This window comes from Hyaena hyaena, unplaced genomic scaffold (assembly GCF_003009895.1).
Source record: "Hyaena hyaena isolate Hyena2069 unplaced genomic scaffold, ASM300989v1 scaffold_379, whole genome shotgun sequence".
Classification (NCBI taxonomy): domain Eukaryota; kingdom Metazoa; phylum Chordata; class Mammalia; order Carnivora; family Hyaenidae; genus Hyaena; species Hyaena hyaena.
The window spans coordinates 520,684-542,997 of NW_024081011.1; the positions used below are offsets into that span (position 1 = coordinate 520,684).

General features: G+C 46.4%; 1 protein-coding gene across 4 annotated transcripts in view; it reads right to left on the reverse strand.

Annotated features, from left to right (window-relative positions):
- The window catches only part of RBM20 (RNA binding motif protein 20), a 188,191-nt gene that overhangs the window by 46,716 nt on the left and 119,161 nt on the right, over positions 1-22,314 (reverse strand). For all 4 annotated transcript variants that reach the window (XM_039250732.1, XM_039250729.1, XM_039250731.1 and 1 more), the window contains exons 2-5: positions 5,242-6,301; positions 3,755-3,816; positions 1,130-1,224; positions 476-573 (exon numbers count right to left, since the gene is read on the reverse strand). In XM_039250732.1, coding sequence (XP_039106663.1) covers positions 476-573; positions 1,130-1,224; positions 3,755-3,816; positions 5,242-6,301 — 1,315 coding nt within the window. The remainder of the gene's footprint in view (positions 1-475; positions 574-1,129; positions 1,225-3,754; positions 3,817-5,241; positions 6,302-22,314) is intronic.

A 22,314-nucleotide genomic window follows, 5' to 3' on the forward strand; every position in this document is an offset into this window, starting at 1 on the left:
AAAAACAAGGATTCCACAGAAGCAACTGTTTCCCCAGGGGGCCAAGAAATCCCATTACTGCATGGTCCTTATTTTCGCACACATTTTCTCTTTCTGGTTCAACCTCCAGATTTACCCATCAGAGGAAATCACCCACTTGAACACAATAGCAAAAAGTCTTAAACACACACACACACACACACACACACACACACACAAGCTCAAACCTCTTTTCCCCCTTAAACCAATGCTGAAGCCTAGAAAGTCTATGTGTGCTTTCGATTTTAATAACACATGTCAGTTGTGATTCAGTGCTCGCCGGACTGAGTGAAACACCCGCCATCCTCTGCCCATGGGACACGTTTTCCTGCCCTGCACAAAGCCACATCTGTGCCAGCTTCGTCCCAGCCTCCCTGTACCTCTATACCCGGGGACAGCGGTGACACAAATGCTTTGATGGTGACAATGGCAGTGGAGAACATGCTTCTGTACTCACGTTTGTCCCCGGGGAAGCTGAAGGAAATGCAGGATTTGACTGAGCAAACGACCTTGCTGGAATGGCCGCATACGATGATCCAAGATTTGAGACATAATCTAAATGAGGAATTACACCAAATGTGTGAAATCCTAGTCACTTACTTTACCTTCAAAAGTCAAGATTAGGATGGGGGAGCCTGGGTGGCTCAGTTGGTTAAGCGTCCGACTTTCAGTTTCTGCTCAGGTCAGGATCTCACGGTTCTCAAGTTCAAGCCCTGCACGGTTAGCACAGAGCCTGCTTGGGATCCTCTCTCTCCCTCTCCCCTACTTGCGCTCTCTTTTTCTCTCTGCCTCAAAATAAATAAACTTTATTTTTTAAAAGAGCCATGATTAGGATATAAATTGGAAGAAAAAAATTAAAATTTCCTCTCAGTATACTGCTTAGTGATTGGTATGATTTTTACCCCCGGACATGTTGATAACCGACAAAGCTTATGTCTCTAAGAGCCTAGAGAGCAGGACAATACATTATCTTGGGATCCGTTTGCTTTATATATATACATATATATATACATGGCACACCAGGGAAGTTAGGTTATTAAAGATGTGACACAATAAGCCTTTGGGAAGCTGGTTTGTGCGTCAAGCCGCTGACCTGGAGGGCCTTACTCACCTTCAGAGTTCCCAGCAGGAGTATAAACAGCCGTGCTGTTGGGAGAGGCACCCAGCGTTCCCTCTGCTGAACCGAGTATACACCGGATGCCAGCGCTGGAGAGAGGCGGAAAAGCGGAACCAGTAACTCAATAAGCTAAACCAAGAATTACCACAGGACCCATAAACTCCACTCCCAGCCATAACCCTAAAAGAGTTACAAATAAATGTTCAGGGGCACCTGGGTGGCTCAGCTGGTTAAGCGTCTGACTCTTGATCTCTGGTCAGGTCATGATCTCACCGTTCATGAGATCGGCCCTTCAGTGGCTTGGACTTTTCTCTCTCCTTCTCTCTCTCTGCCCTTCCCAAGTGCTTGCTTTCTCTCTTGGGGGGTGGGGGCGGGGGAAATGGGTGATGAGCATGGAGGAGGGCACTTGTGGGGATGAGCACTGAATGTTATTGGAAACCAACTTGACAATAAACTATAATTTAAAAATATTAATAAATAAATAAACTTTAAAAAACATTCAAACTCTTGTACATGAATGTTCATAGTAGCACTATTCACAATAGCCAAAAGGTAAAAAACAACCCAAACATAGATCAAAAGATGAATGGATAAACAAAATGTGGTACATACATATAATGGGATATTATTCAGCCATAAAAAGGTGATACACGCCACAACATAGATGAACCCTGAAAATATTTTGTTAAGTGAAAAAAGCCAGTAATCAAAGGCCATATATTAAATGATTCCATTTCCACAGAATGTCCAGAAGAGGCAAATCCACAGAGACAGAAAGTGGATTAGCGACCGCCAGGCTCTACAAAGGAGGGGAAAGGGAAGGAGTACTTAACGGGTATGGAGTTCAGGGGTAAAGAAGATGTTTGGGAGCTACATAGTGATGATATTTGCACAACCTTGTGCGTCTGCTAAATACCACTGAACTGTATGCTTTAAAATTGTTAAAATGGTGAGTCTCTCTCTTTTTTTTAATGTTTACTTTTGAAAGAGAGAGACAGAGCACAAGCAGGGGAAGGGCAGAGAGAGAGGGGGAGACACAGACTCTGAAGCAGGCTCCAGGCTCTGAGCTGTCAGCACAGAGCCCGATGTGGGGCTCGAACTCATGGACCATGAGATCATGACCTGAGCCGAAGTCGGACGCTTAACCGACTGAGCCACCCAGGTGCTCCAAAATGATGAGTCTTAAGTGAACTTTACTGCAACAAAAGAAGAGGGAGCCAGAAAAGGGAGACCCTTATAAAATTAGTTTTTCAGTTGTGATCAAATATACATAAAATTTGCCATCTTAACCATTTCGAAGCGTACAGCTCAGGGACATGAAGCACATCTGTACTGTCGTGCAGCTGTCCCCATCGTCCACCTCCCAGAAACTGCCCCCGTTCAAAGTGAACACCCCACTTCCCCTGCCTGAGCCCCTGGCCGCCACCATCCTACTTTCTGTCTCTATGAGCCCGACTCTTGCAGCTCCTCCTTAGCGGACCATCCAGCGTGTGTCCGTGTGTGACTGGCCTACCTCACGGAGCACGATGTCCTCCAAGTTCAGCCATGCTGTGCCATGTGTCAGAAGCCCCTTTCCTCAGGCTGAACAATATTCCGGTGTATGGATAGAGCACATTTTGTTTACCTATTCATCTGCTGGTGGACATTCGGGTTACTTCCACCCACTGGCTATTGTGAATAAGAAAGGGGAGCCTTTTGAATGTGCTCATTTCAAATCACTTAACTCCAGCCAGCTGTTCACACCCTGGGCCATGTGCCCTCTTCTCTGCCCGCATTACCACAGCCTCACTGGTCCGCCCACACCCCACTCCTGTCTATTCTCAGCCCAGCAGCCAGGGCCCCGCTCGGTGGAGCCAGAGGGCACCACTCCTTCAAAGCAAAACAAAAGTGCTCACTGCAAACCCAGGACCTCAGACCCGGCTGGGGTTCACTCCTGGCTCCTCCCCCCAGGACTCTGCTCTGGTCACACTGCTGTTCCCTGAGCATCCGAGGGACACACTGAGATTCAAACTTGCTGTTCCCTCTGCTGGGAGTACATGTCCCCCAGACAGCCAGGGGCTCACTCCCCCTCCTGAGGTGTCCTGAGCGAGGCCTTTCCACCCTATCTAAAGACTACGGGCACCTGGGTGGCTCCGCTGGTTAAGCGTCTCACCTCAGGACATGATCTCATGGATCGTGGGATCAAGCCCCGTGCTGACAGCGTGGAGCCTGCTTGGGATTCTCTTTCCCCCTCTCTCTCTGACCCTTTCCTCCTCTCTCTCTCTCAAAATAAATAAACTTTAAAAAAAGGAATAAAATAAAATGTGAGGACCAGCCCCTGTGAGTGCACATGCATGTACACACAAGCTCCCTTCCCTGCCCCTGAGCTGATGCCGTTTTCTGCTTTGCATTCAACACCAGGGATGCTGTATAATTCACTTGCTTCTTTTCTTGATCATCTGCTCCCCGCACCCCGCCCCCCCACAACCGTTAAGTATAAGCTGCTTGAAGGCATGGACATTTTCCTGTTTTGTTCTCTGCTGTTTCCCCAGCACCTAAAACAGAATGTGGCACACAGTAGGTGCTCAATGAACGCTCACTGAGGAGACGGATGGACCTGTTCTCCTGGCCAGCACTTACTTTTCAGAGAAGACCAGGCATTTCTGAGCGTGTAGTTTCCCTTTCACATGCAGTTCCCAGTCCTAGACCGGAAGGAAAGGGAAAGTGACTGAAGCAGAACTGAGTCCATGAGAAGGTAAGGGATGAGTGCAGGCTTCCCCATCAGGCAGGGGGCTCAGAGCCCAGACACTGGAGCCACCCTGCAAACACACCTCCCTTTGCTCCTCCTCTCCCTCCTAGCTCCTCCCCACACCTGCCTTCCCATCTAGCCCTCACTCCATCAGCCAGACCCGCATCTCTCTCGCCCGTCTCGGACAGGAGCCCAGAATGCCAAGTCGGATTCTGTTTTCTCTCCATGCACCCATGTCCCATGTCACCTCCCACCTTCCACTCCCTCCCTTCTCCCCCAGAGAGACCCCACCCACTTCTGTGTCTGGTTGGAAGAACCTGGCAGGTGGACTCACAGTGAGCTTCAAAGCCTTAAGAATGGCTTATGAGAGCTGAAATCCACCATCGCCTCCCAGTGTCAGCCAGCCCCCGCCCCGTGAGTGACAGGGATGCACTTGTACTATGTGACCCAAGCAGAGGGGAAGGACACACTGTGGTGTGACGCCCATTACACGGGGATCGCTATGCTCTGCAGGTGGGATGAGAGAAGAGAGGCAGCACAGCCCAGCGCTTAAGTGGCACCTGGCACCGGTCCTGGGAGGGCCAGACCCATGTTCGAATCTCCACTCTGCCACTCTCTAGCTATGGGGCCCTGGGCAAGTCCTTTCCTCTCTCTGGGCCTCGGTTTTCTCACCCGCAAAATAAGACTAATAATAGTATCGACCTCCCAGGATTACTGCTGACATATGGAAAGGATTTCATAGATGTTAGCTGTCTGAATTACTATTGATTTGGAATATTTCACTGCATCACTAATACATTTTTGCCACGGATTAGGGGGTGGATTTATATTATACTATAAAAATCTTTTGCTTTAGGGGCCCAAAGCATTTTACAAGCACCAGGAAGGTACGATGAGGCTCCATCTGGGAAACTGAGGCACTCTATAATAATGTGCCAAGGCCTCACCTGAGAGGAGCTCTCTCACCCTCATCCAAAATTCTGCCAGCGTTTTCCTCCCCTTCCGAACTCAATATGATGCACTCTGGGCATATCCCACGGGAAGAGCCCTCCTCAAGGAGGCAGGAGGCCAGTCCTTGAATCCCTTCTCTGGCACCCACGTGGGGTCACCTGATCCCTGACTCAGCCACAGCTTTCTCTTTAATAAACATGGGAAAGAATCTCTTACTTGCCTCAAAATAAGGGACTGGCCCCAATACCTTTCTGAAATGAATTTTGGTTCTAACACCCATAATTTTAATCCAGGGTACTGAGGGCAAAATGCTGCTACCTAGTCCCCAAATGTAACAGTTCCTAGCTCCTGAGCAGCAAGAGCGGGATGGGGGGGAGCCCCCGCCCAGGCTCCAGTGGTGGCTCCCACGCCGTTCTGCAGGACTCACCTTCAGATCAAACACCTTCTTGTCGCAGATGCTACAGATATGTGGCAGGTGAAGGGGAGCCACACCGTGAAAGTCGTTCAGCTCATGAGCCTGCAGGGGCCGCACCGACAGCATCGCCTGCTCCTCCTTGGCCCGCCTCCGGGCACCGATGAAACCCTGTTTGCTGTTGTTTAGCCGACCCCCAAAAGAAGGAGGGGTCCTGTCTGGGGTGGGCTCCTCGGGGTCATAGAGTTCATAGGGCTGGCTGGGGGGTGGAGGCCACAGGCTGGGGCCTGCTGTAAGATCGGGCTTGCTTTGGCCAGAGAATCCGTGGGGGCTCTCCCATTGGCTGTTTGGACCCTGCAGCAGAGGACCTACCTCACCTTTCATGGCCCCGGCCTGCTCGGCCACAAATCCACCTGCCACATGCGATCCTTGGGAGTTGGGTCCATAGAAGTCTTTGGGAAAGGCAGCCTGGCCATCTTGCCCTGAGTGACTGTAGTGCCCTTCATAGGTCACACTGCCCGTGGTGGAGGCCGTGGCTGGCAGGAAGCTGGGCTGACTGTCTGTTTCAGAGCCATATGCCTGGCCGGTGCTGGCCTTGCCATAGTCACAGAACCCTGCCACAGCCGGAGAAGGCCCGGTCTTGCCAATGCCCAGGATGACCGCTGGCTGGGCAGGGGTCTGAGGCAAAACCCCACTGAAAGGGTGCATCACCACGGCACCAGGGGGTTGGCTCACAGAGGGCACCGGGCCTCGCGTCTGGCTGGGGGGTGAGAAGGCAATTGCATTAGAGGGAAACCGGGCACTGGGCACCGTCGCAGCATGGCTCTGGGGGGCGCTGATCACAGACGGATGCCTGAGCTGGTTGAAGAGAGGCTGGGACATGGCCACTTTGGAGAGGACTTGGTTGAGGACCGTGGCGGCGGCAGTATTGCTGGTGACCGCTGTCTGTGCCAGCTTCAGCCGGTGGAGGGTGAGCTGGGCTTGCAGTTGGGCCAGCTGCAGGCTGGCGGGCGAAGGGAGCAGAGGGTTCGGGTTACTGACGGAGAACGGGTTCTTGTCCAGGAGCTTGGCGGCACTGCAGAAACACAGAAGTCTGGATGCACAGCTCGTTTTCACCCAGGGAGCAAGGGGCTCTTTCTTTGCTTATCTGTGGTCCCCTCGTCTAAGATAAAACCCTTCCACACAGGCCCCACATATAAGTGAGTCTGCCAAAAGCCTGTACTCACACATACATGTCAATCTTTTTAAAACTCTGATCGAAAACTTATTTTCTGACAGAATGGTCAACCTCACTGGTAATCAGAGATACAAGCTATAAACACCAGAAAAAATGTTTGCCTGGAAAAATAGCAAATTTTTTTTGTAGTAACAGCATTCAGTACGGGTAAGATAAGGTGGAGTGGACACAATGATATTGATAGTCTAACTCTGGGTGACTTTGTTAAAAGACGGTCTGATAACATGCACTCATTAAAGCATACACTTTGACCCAATAATTCAATTCTATAAAATGATCCTAAGAAAATGGGCTAACATGCAGACAAAACTTGATACCCAATATTCAAGAGTCTGAAGTTGAAAATTACAAATATCTGATAACAGGGGTGATAGGAAGGTTTAAACGAAGCAAATTATGACATACCTATATAATAAGATATTAAGGAATCATTTACTATTGTAAATTTCCACTTTATTCTGTAATATTTAAGACATTCAAAAAAGTACACCCAAAACCAAGGTTAAGATAGAAAACATTCCAATCCACTAAATCCCCTCTTGGTATCTGTTCTCCCCATCCAAGCCCCACCCCATCTTGCCAACGGTAGACATGGTCTTGAATTTAGTCAAGCCACTGTTTACAACAACAAAAAATTTTTGACATGAGCAAATCCATATAGTCTATATGTGAAATGAAAGAAAAAAGCAGCCTTCAAACTTGCATCTAGAGTATTCCATGTGTATATTTGTGCCAAACACATTTTCGTTGGGATCCTTATTTCACATTCACAAATGAGAATCAAGCTCCCTTCAACCCACTCTCAAACCCAACGAGCATGAGGAATAACAAAAACATTACAAGTGAAGAATCTGAACTTGAAGTCGTCAGCAGTGGTGGGCTCTCGCAGACGCTTATTGTGGGGGTGCTCTGTCTGACATGTGCCTTTCACAGGAACTCTGTTGGTTGGTTATGGTGTTTTCTCAACCAATATAAGATTGGATGTGTGGTTACTACTGTCAGGGCCCTTTTTTAAGACCATATTTTCTACGTCTTTAGCTCCCCTTCTGGGTACCAGGTGTGATCAGGGAAATGTGTTTGGGATGTTGATGAACTAGAATTCCCAGGACATGTTAATGGGAAGAACGAGACTGCGCATTTGAAACTGGGTTACCATGGAGAACCCGAGCCATCTGTTCAGCATGCCTATGGGAGTATGGGGAAGAAGCTACGAGGCGGGGACACTTCAGACAAGGTCCCCACTGTCATAGGTTCTGTACAGAAGGCTGATGAAACAAAGAAAAGAGGCTGGAAGTGGGCATGGTGAGGAAAAAAGGGGAGATGTGAAAAGGGTGTGGCACGTCACACCTCTCCCACTCTGGAGACACTTTGAGGAAATAGAGCTTCTGCTGAGGCCACTGGTCTGAGAGAAAGGTGACGAGTAGGAAGGGGAGCAGGAGAGAGCCTAACATACACTGTGTGCGGCACTCCTGTGTGACTAGTGCTCAGCCTGTCATCCCATTTGGTATCTCCGTCAGTCCTACTGGGTAGAAAAGGTTCACCCCAAATTTGCAAAGTGAGAATCTAAAACCCAGAGAGATCAGGTGACCTTCTTACGAACACCCAACATTGGTGAATATAGGCATGGGATTCAAACCCCAGCCAGGCTTTGAAAAGAGAAGGGGAATAGGGGGTTAGGTATGCAGCTCCTGTTTGAAGTGAGTTCTCAGAACATCGGGCACATCGACATTCAAATGTAAGTGCAAAATACACGTCAGGGCCAGATAAAAATGATTCTGGATTACTCTTTCCCATTCTGTGAGAGATCAAGAACTTCTGTGAGTCATTAAAGAGCCAGCAGCCCCGCTGTGCTCCCAGGACAGAACAGGTTGACTGCATTTTAAGATATCGGGGGCCTGGGGAAGTCACGGTTAAAGGTGATTACAGACCTTTCCTCCTCTGGGTAGTTGTGCTGGGCGCAGCCAAGCCTTGATGGCCCCAGGGTGGCCCAGGCACAAATCATGGCAGCAGCAGAGGTGGGGAGGTGCTAATTGTCTCCGTAGGCGAGAATATGAAGGGCAAGGAGGATGGTCAAGAGTCTGATGATAGATTTCTACTTGTGTTGTATTAAGTAGCTGAGCTTTAGGAGAGCAATTAAGCTTAACTCAAAACCCTGCCCACACAGGGCCAACTGTCCCCACCAGGTCTGTCCACAACCCAGCCAGTCCCTGCTAACAAGGCGATAATGAGGTGCCAACTTAGTTTCCATGACCAGGGAAAGACAAGGTTGGTTTTGTTTTTCCCAGAGAAGTCAGCTGTATTTTCTAAAACTGTGTTCTGGGCTGGAGAGAGCTCTCGCAGGAGATTCCCCTTCACCTCTGAAAGAACACACGAGGAAGAACGGTCTTTCCAACGAGGAAAGCCAACCTCGCCGGGTATTTGTAGGTCAGCCACGAGAAACAAATGCTCTCCGCACGGCCCAGGTTACAGAAGCTACCCATTCAGATGCAGCACGAAATGAGAAGACCCACTGGATTTTCTTCCCAGCATCCACGCTGCCTGGCAAATTCAGACTGTCCCCAACCTTAACCAACGTTGAGCAGAAGCGATGTCACATGAACTCTCAGAGCCAGATGCCTCTTTTGAACCAAAGAGTCTTAAAAGGAAAAGACACACCATCCTATTTAAAAGAAAGAAAAGAGGGGCGCCTGGGTGGCTCAGTTGGTTAAGCGTGCGACTTCGGCTCAGGTCATGACCTCAAGGTTTGTGGGTTCAAGCCCTGTGTTGGGCTCTGTGCTGACAGCTAGCTCAGAGCCTGGAGCCTGTCTTTGGATCCTGTGTCTCCCTCTCTCTCTGTCTGTCCCCTGCTCACACTGTCTCTCTCTCTCTCTCTCTCTCAAAAATAAATAAAACATTAAAAATTTTTAATAAAAAGTATAAAAGAAAGAAATGAAAGAAAGAAAAAAGAAAAGAAAGCCCTATAATCCATAGCCTACAACAGTTAATAACCTAAAATCCAGGTACATATAACAATCATATTCCTAAACAAAAACCTGGGCCATATGATGGCTGGAACTAAGGTCACCTTCTTATATTCCTGCTACCTCAGTTTGTCACTGTCACATCACTTAGCACACCGGGCTTTGTGTTAAAAATAATTGCTTATGGGGGTGTTTGGGTGGCTCAGTCAGTTGAGCGTCAGACTCCTGAATTGGGCTCAGGTCATGATCCCAAGGTCACAGGATCAAGCTCCACGACTAGCACCTTACCTGGTAAAGGGGACTTTGCAGATGTGATTAAGTTAAGGATGAGGAGATGGAGAGATTATCCTGGATTATCTGGGTGGGCCCAATGTAATCACAAGAGTCCTTATAAAATGGAGGCAGGGGGGTCAGAGTCTGAAACAGAAGATACAAAGATGGAAGCAGAGGTCAGAGACCAAAGAAGATGCCGTGCTGCTAGCTCTGAAAATGGAGGAAGGGGTCAAAAGCCAAGGAAATGCAGGTGCTCTCCAGACACCAGAAAAGGCCAGGAGCTTTAACTGAAGAAACCAGCCTTACTGACACCTTAACTTTGGACCGGTGAGACTGACTTCGGATTTCTGACCTCCAGGACTTTAAGATAAGAAAGTCGTGTTGTTGTAAGCCACTAAATATGTGGTAACATGGTTTTTTAAAATTTTTTAATGTTTGTTTTTGAGAGAAAGAGTATGAGTGGGGGAATGGCAGACAGAGAGGGAGACTCAGAATCCCTCTGATCTGAGAATCCCTCTGAGCTGTCAGCACAGAGCCTGATGCGGGGCTCGAACCCACAAACTGTGAGATCATGACCTGAGCCGAAGTCGGACACTTAACCGAATGAGCCACCCAGGCGCTCCAATGTGTGGTAATATGTTACAGAAGCAATAGGAAACTAATATAATCCAGCAAGAAAATTAGATGTAAGAGAAGCTTCCACTCAGAGAGGCAGCAGTGGGTGTGGGATTATTGGTAGATGTTGCTGGTAACAAACTCATGCCCTCCTCCACCTCCCCGGGTCCTAGGAAGCACAGACCATCTGACTAGGTGTCCATCCCAAGACCCTCCGGCAACCTTGCCAAAAGCCAGAAAAGCCCAGAGATCTCTTCCTTTTCAAAGTCAGCTTTCTCTACCCAGCTGGATCAATGGCAACTGGGGAAGGCTTTTTGTTGCAGAACCTCAAGGATCAAATCATCCTCCCGCCCTAGAACAAAGGCAGAAAGTGACCTGCCCAAAGCCAACTAGCCGGGTAGCAGTAAGCCCTCAGTGAGAATCCAGATCATCCAAATCAGCTTTTTGAGCCTGAAAGAATGGCCTTACATCTGAGGGCCCTAACTTAGCCCCAGAACGATCTATTTCACCAAATTATCATCTCCAGGCATGTTTATCTCCCTGCCCTGTTCAGAGACACTGACCACCTTTGCTATGCAAGGCACTCTCTGAGCACCAGGGCGACGTGAAGATGCAGGCCCCTTCCTTCTAGAACCCCATAAGCTCCAGAGAGGATAGCAGGGCTGCCGCCTGGATGGGGAGGGGGTAGGAGCCAGATTCTCTGCATCCGCCGCATTTCTTCCCCTAAACCTGTGCAGTGGTGCGGGTTGCCGCCAAGGAGTTGAACCATGGACCAGGGAGGAGAGAGTGCCGCATGGGGAGTTATGCAGTCTGGGCGTCTGGCACAGAGCTGGGAACTGCTTATCACTGGGCACAGCCGTTGTGACTCACCCAGGCCTCTGCAAGGCTAACTGCCCCCAGGGCCAAGGTTGCTTTTCTGAGCCATTCACTGTTATGAAGAATTCTCGGTGCATAATCACATCCAAACCTTGGGTTCCTGGCTCACTTAGACAGCTTTTTTAAATTAAGGCAGCATTTCTCTCAAGAGTTGTAAAAATAAAACACAACATAAAGGAGAACTAGTTGCCTTAAAATGCCAGGATATTTAGGAGAACCAGATGAAAACTGTTTCCAATGTTTTAATTCCGTAGTGTTGAAAGGATGTGCAACATATTGTGTTCAGTGGGAGAGCGAATCAGCTGGCTCGGTTTGAAAATGCTCATTATTTGTCCCAAACCTCTTTCATATGTTATTCTGAGTCCCACGCAATGATGGGAAGCAATGATGGATTAGTATTTGCGCACAGGGAGTGAGGCAGTGTCGTTCCTCAGTTCGAGTCAGCCATGGTCCTGAAAATTCAGCAGGACTTTTGTGACATAATCCATCCAGTTCTGAAAGTAAGGGAGAGCAGCCAAGACACAGGCAAGGGGCTGTGGGGTCTCTGTTCAGAACCAGAGTCCATCAAAGTGGCCAACAGGGCATTTATGCGTTTGTTCACTCAGCCCACAGAGATTGAGCCTCTCTTACTGTCAGGCAATGAAGCTAGGTGGTGGGGCTACAGAGATGAACAAAGAGAAACCTTCCGGAGATCGCAGGATCTGAGACAGATCAACACAGAGGGTGCTGAGTATTCTGAAACCACAAAAGCACAAAAACAGTAAGGCACAAGAGGAAGTGGTTCGAGCTTCAAGCGTCTAGAAAAATGTAATAAGTGAAAGAAAAGGCCGTCTGGAGGGCTGTCCCTGAACTCTGAACAGAGACAAACATTCTGGACTAACTCATCTAGCTACAGAGGCAAAGATGCATGCACTTTGCCGGGGGGGGGTGAACTGTGGTCGGAGACCCAGGCTTCCACCTGGCCCTTACTGGTTGTGTGATGGGGGAATGCCGCTTAATCTTTCTGACACTCAGAATTGTCACATCTATACAATGGGATGGTAACCTCCATCCAATGTGACACAAACCTGGCCAATCAGAGCCCCCTGGCCACAATTATTGGCTCAGGGACGGACACTCCCGGACATTTTGTTGGAGCTACTAGAAGAGAGGCACTCTTCGGTCCTGCCATGACTGAGTTGCTATGCTGGATGAATTTAAGGCACCACTTAAAGAGAGCCTGCCCGAGGATAAAGCCAACCCAAAGACACTGGCCTGGAAACGGCGGCATAGCAGCTCCTGAATGACCTCATAGGGATGCTTGGAGCTGGGATCCCCTGCATCTGCCTGGCCATTTCTGTATATGAATCAATGCATTTCCTTTATTTGCTTAATAAAAATAATAATGTAATAAGAAAGCCAACCTACCTGAACCATCTGCTTTTAATCCAGATGGTTCCCCTCCATGGCACCACGTTGATTCAAGAGTTCCCTGTCACTCACCAGTTTTCTCTACACAGTGGATGGACCCTAAGACCCCAGCAGCTGGAGCTCCAGGGTCACTGCAGGGGACACTCAGACAGCCACTTTGGTGGGACCATCTGCTGACCAGAGACACCTGCTTCTTGGAGGTCTGGGACACAGAATGCTCCTCCGCCCTTGGTGGGATAGGAGCCCATATGACAGTCACTAGGCCAGGGTGTGAATGGGGCGCAGGACTAAAGTCCCCACAAGGGTACGGGCTGCACAATAGCCTTTTACAGATCCAGCTCTGGCCACACAGGTGCTCCTGTGAGCAGGGGATATAATGCCTTGGCCCCCACCAGGGGATAGTTTCTAATTGACTGCAACACCATTTGTTTCGCAGCACCTAACAGGCTGTTTCTGCTACACTAAGAACTGGCTTTATAAAAGGCATTAGTTATCCTGCTAGGAGAAAAGGATCTTTATTAAAGATACAATGGTTCCTAGTCTTCTTTTATGTGGAGCAAAGGAGGGTAGAAAGTGAGTGCCAATTGGTCTGGGGGCTGCCGTGTAGGACACGGGGGTAGGAATCAGGTGTCGTGAGTCTTAGACCTAACTGGAGGCTTGTCGGCTGTACCTCAGTGGACAACAGACTCCAGCCTTAGTGTCCTCATCTCTAAAAAAGAGAAGTCGCAAATGTTTCTTGTTTATATTATGAGGACTGGCATGGGGTTAAGTAAAGGGTTGTCAGACCCCTCTGCAAACTGTCAGATGCTGTGTAGATGTCTGGAACATTACTGGAAAGAGAACGTTTTCTGTGTGATCACAACACACCCTTCCTTTTCTGAAAACATTCCTCTCCAGAAGAAGTGATATTTGTCACTCAGGTCCTTGGAAATCATCTTATTGCCACTAGGAATCTGGGTGGGGATGAGTTATAATCAGATCAGCCATGTTTTGGAGTACCAACCATTTCAGTGTGATTGTGCTCTGCCTTCTGGATGGGGGCAGGGATGGGAAGGAGCACTGCCCAGAGGCTGAGGGCACAGGTTTCAGAGTTTGTATCAAAATGGGTATGAATTCCAGTTTGCTACTTATAAGCAGGGGGCTGTGGACAAATACTTAATCCTCTCTCACTTTCAGGGTCCTCATCGTTAAAGCAGGGATGGGTATGTCTGAGCTAGAGGCTTGTCCTGAGAGTTGTATATAAATTGTTCTGTGTAGTTCCTAGCATACAGTAAGCGTTCACTGAACAATGTATCAGTAACCCTTACTGCTACTCGTCTTTTTACCATCGTCACAACCATGACCATCACTATTACCATCACCATCGCCATTATTATTGCCATTTACCATCGCCATCATCACCTCCTACTGTTATCACCATTATCACCATTGTTATCAATATTACCATCACCTTTACCATCACCATTACGAGTTCGCCATTACCATCACCTTTACCATCACCATTATGAGATCGCCATTACCATCACTAATACTTTCTCCATCACCATTACCATCACTATCATAATCGCAATCATCTTTGTCATCATCAGTGCAGATGGCAAGTGAGCTCTGCCTGGGCAGAAAGACAAATTTTCCTTAGAGACAGATAGAGATGGAAGAGGAAAACAAAAAGAGATGTAAATATGGAGAGGAGGCAAGTGAAAATAAGGGTGGACACGTGCTGAGAGAAGAAGCAGAAATGTGGATTGGACTTGGGCAGAACAGGTAGAGTTAACAAGCTGCTTGGTAAACTGGTAAGTAGCAACAGACGTAAAGGGCTGTGGATTAATAACAAAGATGGACGGAAGTTCAGCCATATGGATGTGTGTGGACTCACAGCAAGCTTTTCCCTGGTAATGTTCAGCCACCCAGAAGCAGAAGTCAAGATCCACAGCCCAGAGCATAGCAGTGCCTAAGCCAACCCAAATGGTCACATTTTCGGTTAAGCACAGTGTCTTCCAAGATAACCCATCAGGGATCTAAATTCACTTCCAGTTCAACTCAGTTCCCTTTCCAGGCCAAGCAATGAGTGTGTCATTTCTTCTCATGTGCTAAGGTATAAAATATAATCCAGGCAAGAAAGCTCATGACCAGGCGAGAGAGAATGTTTTCCAGGTTTGGTCACACCTTCACCGTGTGGCCAAATCAAATAAAGGGCAATGCTTAGGGCCAGGTCACTGCTGAGTCCTGCCCTTCCATTACCTCCTGGGAGCTGAACTTCAAATCCTAAATTCTCAACTCTACTGCAACATGCTTACAAGCTAGGTCAGGACATGAACCACCGGGAACAATACCTAACAGCCAAGTTACAAAGACGAAAACGATGATACACAGTAATATTGGAGCTAAGGTTCAAACTCTAGCTCATTATCACAAATGTTAACAGCAAGAAGAGGCTCTAGAGACCATTTTGGTTTAATGCACTCATTCTACAGAGGGGAGACAAGTGAAATCCAGTGAAGTTGGTGTGATATGTGATCACCCTAAGTCATAGAGCTGGCTAGAGAAGAGTGGGGACTGGGCCTCATGTCACCTCATTCCTCACGGCTAATGCAGCTGCTAGTCTTCTTCCTTGGGAGGAGAAGAGGTAGGTCACACATTTTTTTGACAATGCTATCATCTTGGTAATGACAGAGCTACTGGACTATCACCAGTGAGGTCTCTATGAGTAGCATCATGATTACTGGGTCAATGCTGGCGTTATCCCACGTGTGGGCTTTAGCCATGACATTACCATAGGATGATTCTTAACAGCACGACATATCTGGGAGGCATTCATAACAGCAATGATAATCTTACCATCTCTCTTCTATTGCATGTGTTTAGGTTGGGTTGTTAATCAGTGTTTTCACCTCATTAGCTATCTGATTTCCAGGATGATCTAAAGGGAAGGAAAGTCAGATATGACCGTTTCCGGCTTACATTAAAAAGACTGAGACCAAGAAAGGTCTACCAGAACACTCAAAGGCACTCAGTGAATATGGGACGTGGATGAGGGTATTCTTCCTTAAGGCCAAGATTCTAGCCGCAGCCTACACATTCATTAAAGGGCACTTCTAAAACCACATTCAGTTCTATTTTTTTGGATGGGATTTGTTTTACAGGGATTTTGGTTTGTTTGTTTAAAGGTACTAAAATATAAAGAATTTTCCTCTGTTCTGTGGTTTTTCTCCCAATTTGTCACAGTATTTTATTTTTCCAACTTTATTGATATATATTTTAAAGTTTTTTAGTTATGTAATCTCTGCACGCCAAGAGTCGCATGCTCTTCTGACTGAGCGAGCCTGGTGCCCCACCAGCTTTATTGATATTAACATTGTATAAGTTTAAGGTGTACAGAGTCATGGTGTGATAAATGCAGATATGGAAATTTATTGCCACAATAAGTTTGGTTAACAATCTATGATTTTATTTTAAATAACACATTTGGTATTATTAAGTGAACAGCTTTTTGTACCACTGTACTCTGTTCCACTTTCATCAGAGTAAGATTCTCAGAACCAGGGGACGTGCAGTCACCAAGGGGCAGCTAGCAGTTTCCTAACTCCCTAGAGACGCCTGACTTTCCTGCTGGAGTTACTAGAAGTCCTCAAAACGTGCAAAAGAGAACCGATGATGTAGCAAATGCCGGGCAAAGAAGAAGCATTCTGCTGGTGTCATAACAGGAAAGATTTACAGCAGAGACAGAATTAATGTCAACTTATCCACCAAAAACCACGTAGTCGTTTCTTTTTCCTATCCTTCTTCTGTACCAATGTTCTTTCTTTAAAACACCCTGGGGGCGCCTGGGTGGCTCAGTTGGTTGAGTGTTCAATTTCGGCTCAGGTGGTGATCACACAGTTCGTGAGTCCGAGCCCTGCATCAGACTCGCCGCTATCAGCACAGAGCCCTCTTCAGATCCTCTGTCTCTCTCTCTCCCCCTCCCCCGCTCTCACTCTCTCTCAAAAATAAAACAATAAACATTAAAATAACTAATTATAAAATGATAGTACTATAGGTTGTGAGTTACTTTTAATATTCATATTTTGTTTTGGACTTTAAAACTGTAAAAACATGAAGAATATAACAAATCTTTACAAGTTCACTGCCTGCCCATCACCGCAAATTAACAAATGCTATGATGATGGCAATTTTTTGCCTCAGATACTTTTCATTTACAAAAACCCCAAAACTACACAGATAAAGCAGAAGTCCCCTTTGAGACTCTGCCCAGCCTCGTTCCACCTCTACCTCCCTGGTGACATCCAGGTGTGATACGCTGGTCTATTTATTTATGTCTGTGCTCACAAACCAGTGTTTCAACAGTATCTCTCCTTAAGGAAGAAATGCATATTCTCTCAAGTTTCTTTTTTTAATGTTTTTTTTTAAATTTATTTATTTCTAGGAGAGAGAGAGAGAGAGAGAGACAGCGTGAACAGGGGAGGGTCAGAGAGAGAGGGAGTCACAGGCTGAAACAGGCTCCAGGCTCTGAGCTGGCAGTCAGCACAGAGCCCGACGCGGGGCTCGAACCCACGAACCACGAGATCATGACCTAAGTGAAAGTCGGACGCTTAACTGACTAAGCCACCCAGGCGCCCCTCTCTCAAGTTTCTTTTAACACAGTGAGGCCCGCAGGCAGGGTGTAGTGGAGCAAAAGAAAGACGCTGAACTGGAAACTGGAAGATCCAGGCATCACAGCGGCTGCTTACTTCCTGTGGGACTGGAGGCCAGTCCGTTTCCCTTTTTATGTAGAATACGAAAAGCTGGATGAAAGGTCTGCCTTTGAAACCTGAGAACTCTCAGGTTTAATTTCCTCATCTGTCAAATGGCGATAGTAACTAGGCCCTGCTAGCTGCCGTAAAGAGCAAACGTGATGGGCAAGTCCTCGGTAAAGCAAGATGAGGCTGATGATAGAATCAAATAATATTAAAGCATAATAACATAAGCATTATAAGAAAACATTATCTATTTAAGACTCTATTATTCTTATTCATATATTATATTGATAATATATTATAATATAGTATGTAATTGATTACAATAAATGCAAAAGAATACAATTTATGATTTATTATTGTTACCGCTCACAAATTAAGCTATTTTTGAGCTCCTGGAAATGCTTTTAAAGACACTATTGTTATATACACGGCTCAGATATACGTGTTGCAGGCCAGTCAGTATGAAAGAATTTAATTTCTTCTATCCCTGTGCTCCTGGGCAGTTTAGTACAAATAGAGGTTCTCTTAACTGTCTTCATGAAGATTTAGTGGACCAAATACCCAAAGTGCGTCATTATAAGATGTTCTTTACAAAGGCATTCCACAGACCAAAGGAGCCTTTTACAGTGAAATGCAGCTCAGATCTCATTCAGAGCTGGAGTTGGGTTTGCCTGAGACACAATTGTTCAGAAAATTCATGTTGGGCAGAATTTCACTGGTTTGGTGAAGGCTAAAATTAAGGGAGTTGGATTGACTTCTGGGGTTAGGAGGGATCTTTCTGTTTTCTCAGTAACGTAAGATAGGGTAGCCTCTCAACCAACAAACTTTTTTGGAAAACCTCAGTCTTTTGAGATGGAAAAACAAGCTGTTTGAAATGTATATTTAAAAATGGCTGTACAAGTTCCCAAAGGCGCCAACTGCTAATGTTTATACAAGCAAATGAAATATTTAGGGGTTTATAAGCCAAAATTGCCCTCTTGAAGGACAATATGCAAACAAACATGAATGCTTTCGGATATACTGTTCCCTCTCCCTGGACCACCTCTGCCTTATTCCCCCTTAGGGTCCTTCAACATGCAGCTCAGAGGGCACTTCCTCCAGGCAGTCTTCTCTGACTCCTGCCCCCATCCGGTGTGTGCCGATGTCCCTTCTGTGATCCCGAGAATGCCCAGCTGCTCCGCTAGCCTCAATTACACTCTCTTCTAGTTCCTCCTACCCTCTCTCATAATCGTCTACTCAATCACTCATCTGATGTCCTCACTGCCCTGTGATTATTTTGAAGGCAGGAATTATGTGTTCCATTTCATGTCACAGTTCCTGGTATAGGGCTGGTGTGCAGAACCAATGAACACTTCGTACAAGTACACAACCATTCCATGTGTATGTGTGTGGACTCAGTAGTTGTGTATCAAATTCTCGATTTGGCTTCCTGGCTAACTGTTCCATATGTACATTGCAACGAGGCTTTAAAGATGAAGCCCTGCAGACAATACAGATTAGATTCAGTCTCTGACCACCATCAGAATTAGGTGAATACCACCAACCACATCGAGTACAAAATTCTAAAATATTCAACAAATACACTTGTTGCCCCATTTTTCCTTTTAACTAAACCTGAAGAAGATGCAATTTTAGTGTGTGATCTGAGAAGATAGACATGTCTAATCTACATGATTCTGAGATAAAAGCCTCATGCTCTGGGAATGGTCCCTATGTTCTCTTAACTTTATTTTCAGTAATTTATATCACTGAGATTTTTCTGATAAATGTACAAGGATGATAAAATGCAAGCCAATTTTATTCTATTTATTTTATTATTTTTTATTTTTTTTAAATAGGTTTCACGCCCAGCAGAGAACCCAGCACAGAACTTGAATTCATGACCTGAGATCAAGACCTGAGCTGAGACAGAGTCGGATGCTTAACTGGCTGAGCTGCTCAGGCGCCCCCAAGGCAATTTTTAATCAAGATAAAATTTTAGAATAATTTTTAAAAATTAGGATTCTCAATCAATACAGCTGGTCTTTTCCCAGAGTTGTCTGACGATTAGCCTGGACATTTTAACCAATGTGACTTAAACCAAATACTAGGAGTCTCTATGAATGAAGACACGGTATGGGGTACTTGGGGTGGTGTAGCACTGTTTTGGTCATAAGTAGACCCACTTCTTAAAGAGGCTTGGCCACCAATAACTGCACATCTCATTGTGGTCATTTCACTCTGTATATCTTGGCTCTCTCATCTGTGAAATGTGGGGGGGGGGGGTTCAGAAGAGACATTTTTAAGGTTCCTTTATGCCTTTTGATCTTAGGGTGGTGGGTGTTTTCTTAAAGCTGTCACTTATGGCACATGGAAAAATTAAGATTATCTGGCCACGGTATAGACAGATTCCAGCCCTGGGAGATCTGAGTTTCTAGTCTCTACCCCTCCTCCAGTTCTGGGTGACTTCTGAGAGAGGCATTTAATCTGCACTTAACAGACCTGTCTTTAAAATGACAAGGTGAAGCGACAGCAGTGGTTTTCAAGAGTTAGGTGGGCATAAGGAGAGCTTCTTAAAACACACAGGCTGGGCTCAGCCCCAGCTGCTGTCTCAGGAAGTCTGGGCGGGGGCCTGAGAGTTTATTTGCATTTCTAACAAGTCCAAGTCATTCTGATGCTGTACTTGGAGAACCACTGAACTGGACTATCTTGAACCTACCTTGCAACTCCAAGAATCTATGGTGAGTTATAAAGAATTCAGTAACAACTGTATTTTTTTTAAATTTTTTTTTTATTTATTTCTAGGAGAGAGAGAGAGAGAGAGAGACAGCGTGAGCAGGGGAGGGTCAGAGGGAGAGGGAGTCACAGACTCNAACAGGCTCCAGGCTCTGAGCTGGCAGTCAGCACAGAGCCCGACGCAGGGCTTGAACCCACGAACTGCGAGATCATGACCTAAGCGAAAGTCGGATGCTTAACCGACTAAGCCACCCAGGTGCCCCAACAACTGTATTTTTAACAAGCCACTTCTGGGGCCCCTGGGTGGCTCATTTGGTTAAAGCGTCCAACTTTGGCTCAGGCTGTGATCTCGCGGTCTGTGAGTTCGAGCCCTGTGTCAGGCTCTGTGCTGACAGTTCAGAGCCTAAAGCCTTTTTGGATTCTGTGTCTCCCTCTCTCTCTGCCCCTCCTCTGCTCATGGTCTGTCTCTCTTGCTCTCAAAAAAAAATAAAACATTAAAAAAAATTTTTTAAAGCCTCTTCTATCTACTAGGCACCCAATACACCAATAAGGAGCTTCCTTTTTCACAGGAGTTTTTCAGAACGGCAAAAGTAATTTCTGGGGCACACGCCACTACTCTCTCCTACCTACCTTCCCTTAAGAGACTCAGTTGACACATTCAACAATATTTAGTCTCCTGGAATCAAAACACTCAGGGCTCACAAAACCTCCAGTAATCTAATCAGTTCATTGATTGGCTTAGCGTCATGTTATCAGGTGGTTGACTAGGAAAAAAAGCAAGCCCCGTAGATTCTGATTCACCTTAGACACTGGGATTTGTTTATTAATGTTTACTTTTGAGAGAGTGCAAGCAGGGGAGGAGCGGGCAGAGAGAGGGGGACAGAGGGTCTGAAGCGGGGTCTACACTGACTGGCTGACAGCAGCGAGCCCAGTGTGGGGGGGTCAAACACCTGAGCCAAAGTCAGATGCTGAACCAACTGAGCCACCCAGGAGCCCTGACACTGGGATTTTTAATAGCTCCCCAGGAGAACCATTATGAAGCCAAGTCTGAGGCTTGCCAATCTATAAAGGAATAGAATCGATCTGTTCTTCATTATTTTGAGCCGCACAAGCCATTTTTGTCACTAAGAGCAGCATGACCATTTGTTTTAAGTTATACTTACGAATAAACACTGAGCTTTTTATAAGCCCACAAAGAGTCACAAACACAGTAGGCCATCAGCCGATTTTTCTCTGCTATACCCTACCCCGTGTGAAGCATCTTTCACACAGTTTGACAAGTATTTTTTGTGGTCAGGCTTTCTCCACAGTATGCATATAGTTTCTGCTGTAGAGGGCCAGCCAGATGATGGTTGCCGGGGGGTGACCCTAGCTTTCTAAATTTTAAACACCTTGAAGACCTCATCCACGTCCTAAAATCTTTCAAATTCCTGAGTGTCAGTCTGGCTCAGTGCCAGGCAAATTAGAGGCACTGAACAAATATTGATTCAACTCACTTGAATTTATGACCATCTCTAAGCAGACGGAAACGGAGGCCTTTGCTGAGTGTGCTCAGTGTTTCATTGTGAAGTGTGAGAGATATGTTTCCTGTGTGTGTTGGGATGGATCATGCACTGTTTAATTCTGTTAAATTCCTTAGAGCAAATGAGAATATTAAGGTTGGAACATTATAAATATACCGCGAGACTATTTATTTGAGAAAGCATCCATTTCCCAAAGTGGATGAAGTTTCTGGTGCCTTAAGACTCATACCTTTCTGACTACCTTTCTGAAACACAGTGCCACCCAAGGCGGAGAATATTATCTGTAGGTTACTTCTGGCACAGCTGTGGCCGCAGGAAAGCTACCGAAGGGAGAAGATGAAAGACAACAAGCAGCAGCCGTCAGACGCAGCCACCTGGGTTACGTCTGCACGTGCCGTTCTAGTGTTTTCTCAGGTCAACACAAACTAAACCTGCAGCTAAGATCAACGGAGACCGAGAAGTGCCTTGGCCAAGGCAAGAAAGAATGGTTAAAATTTGATGGCTGACTCTTCTTTCACTCAAAACTGCTTTCCAGCACTTTCCTCTGCTGCCCCATGCATTGCTAATTAGGAGCAGCCAATGCTGGACATGTACAGAGTTCTCTATGGTAAAATTGATTATTATATTACTATGGAAAATAAGGAAGTCATTTTGTTCAAAATATCAAATTCCACAAAATCATATGTGGCAGCTGTTAGTGGACGCATGCGGGGGAGGGGCGAGTGTGTGAAAATATCTACCGT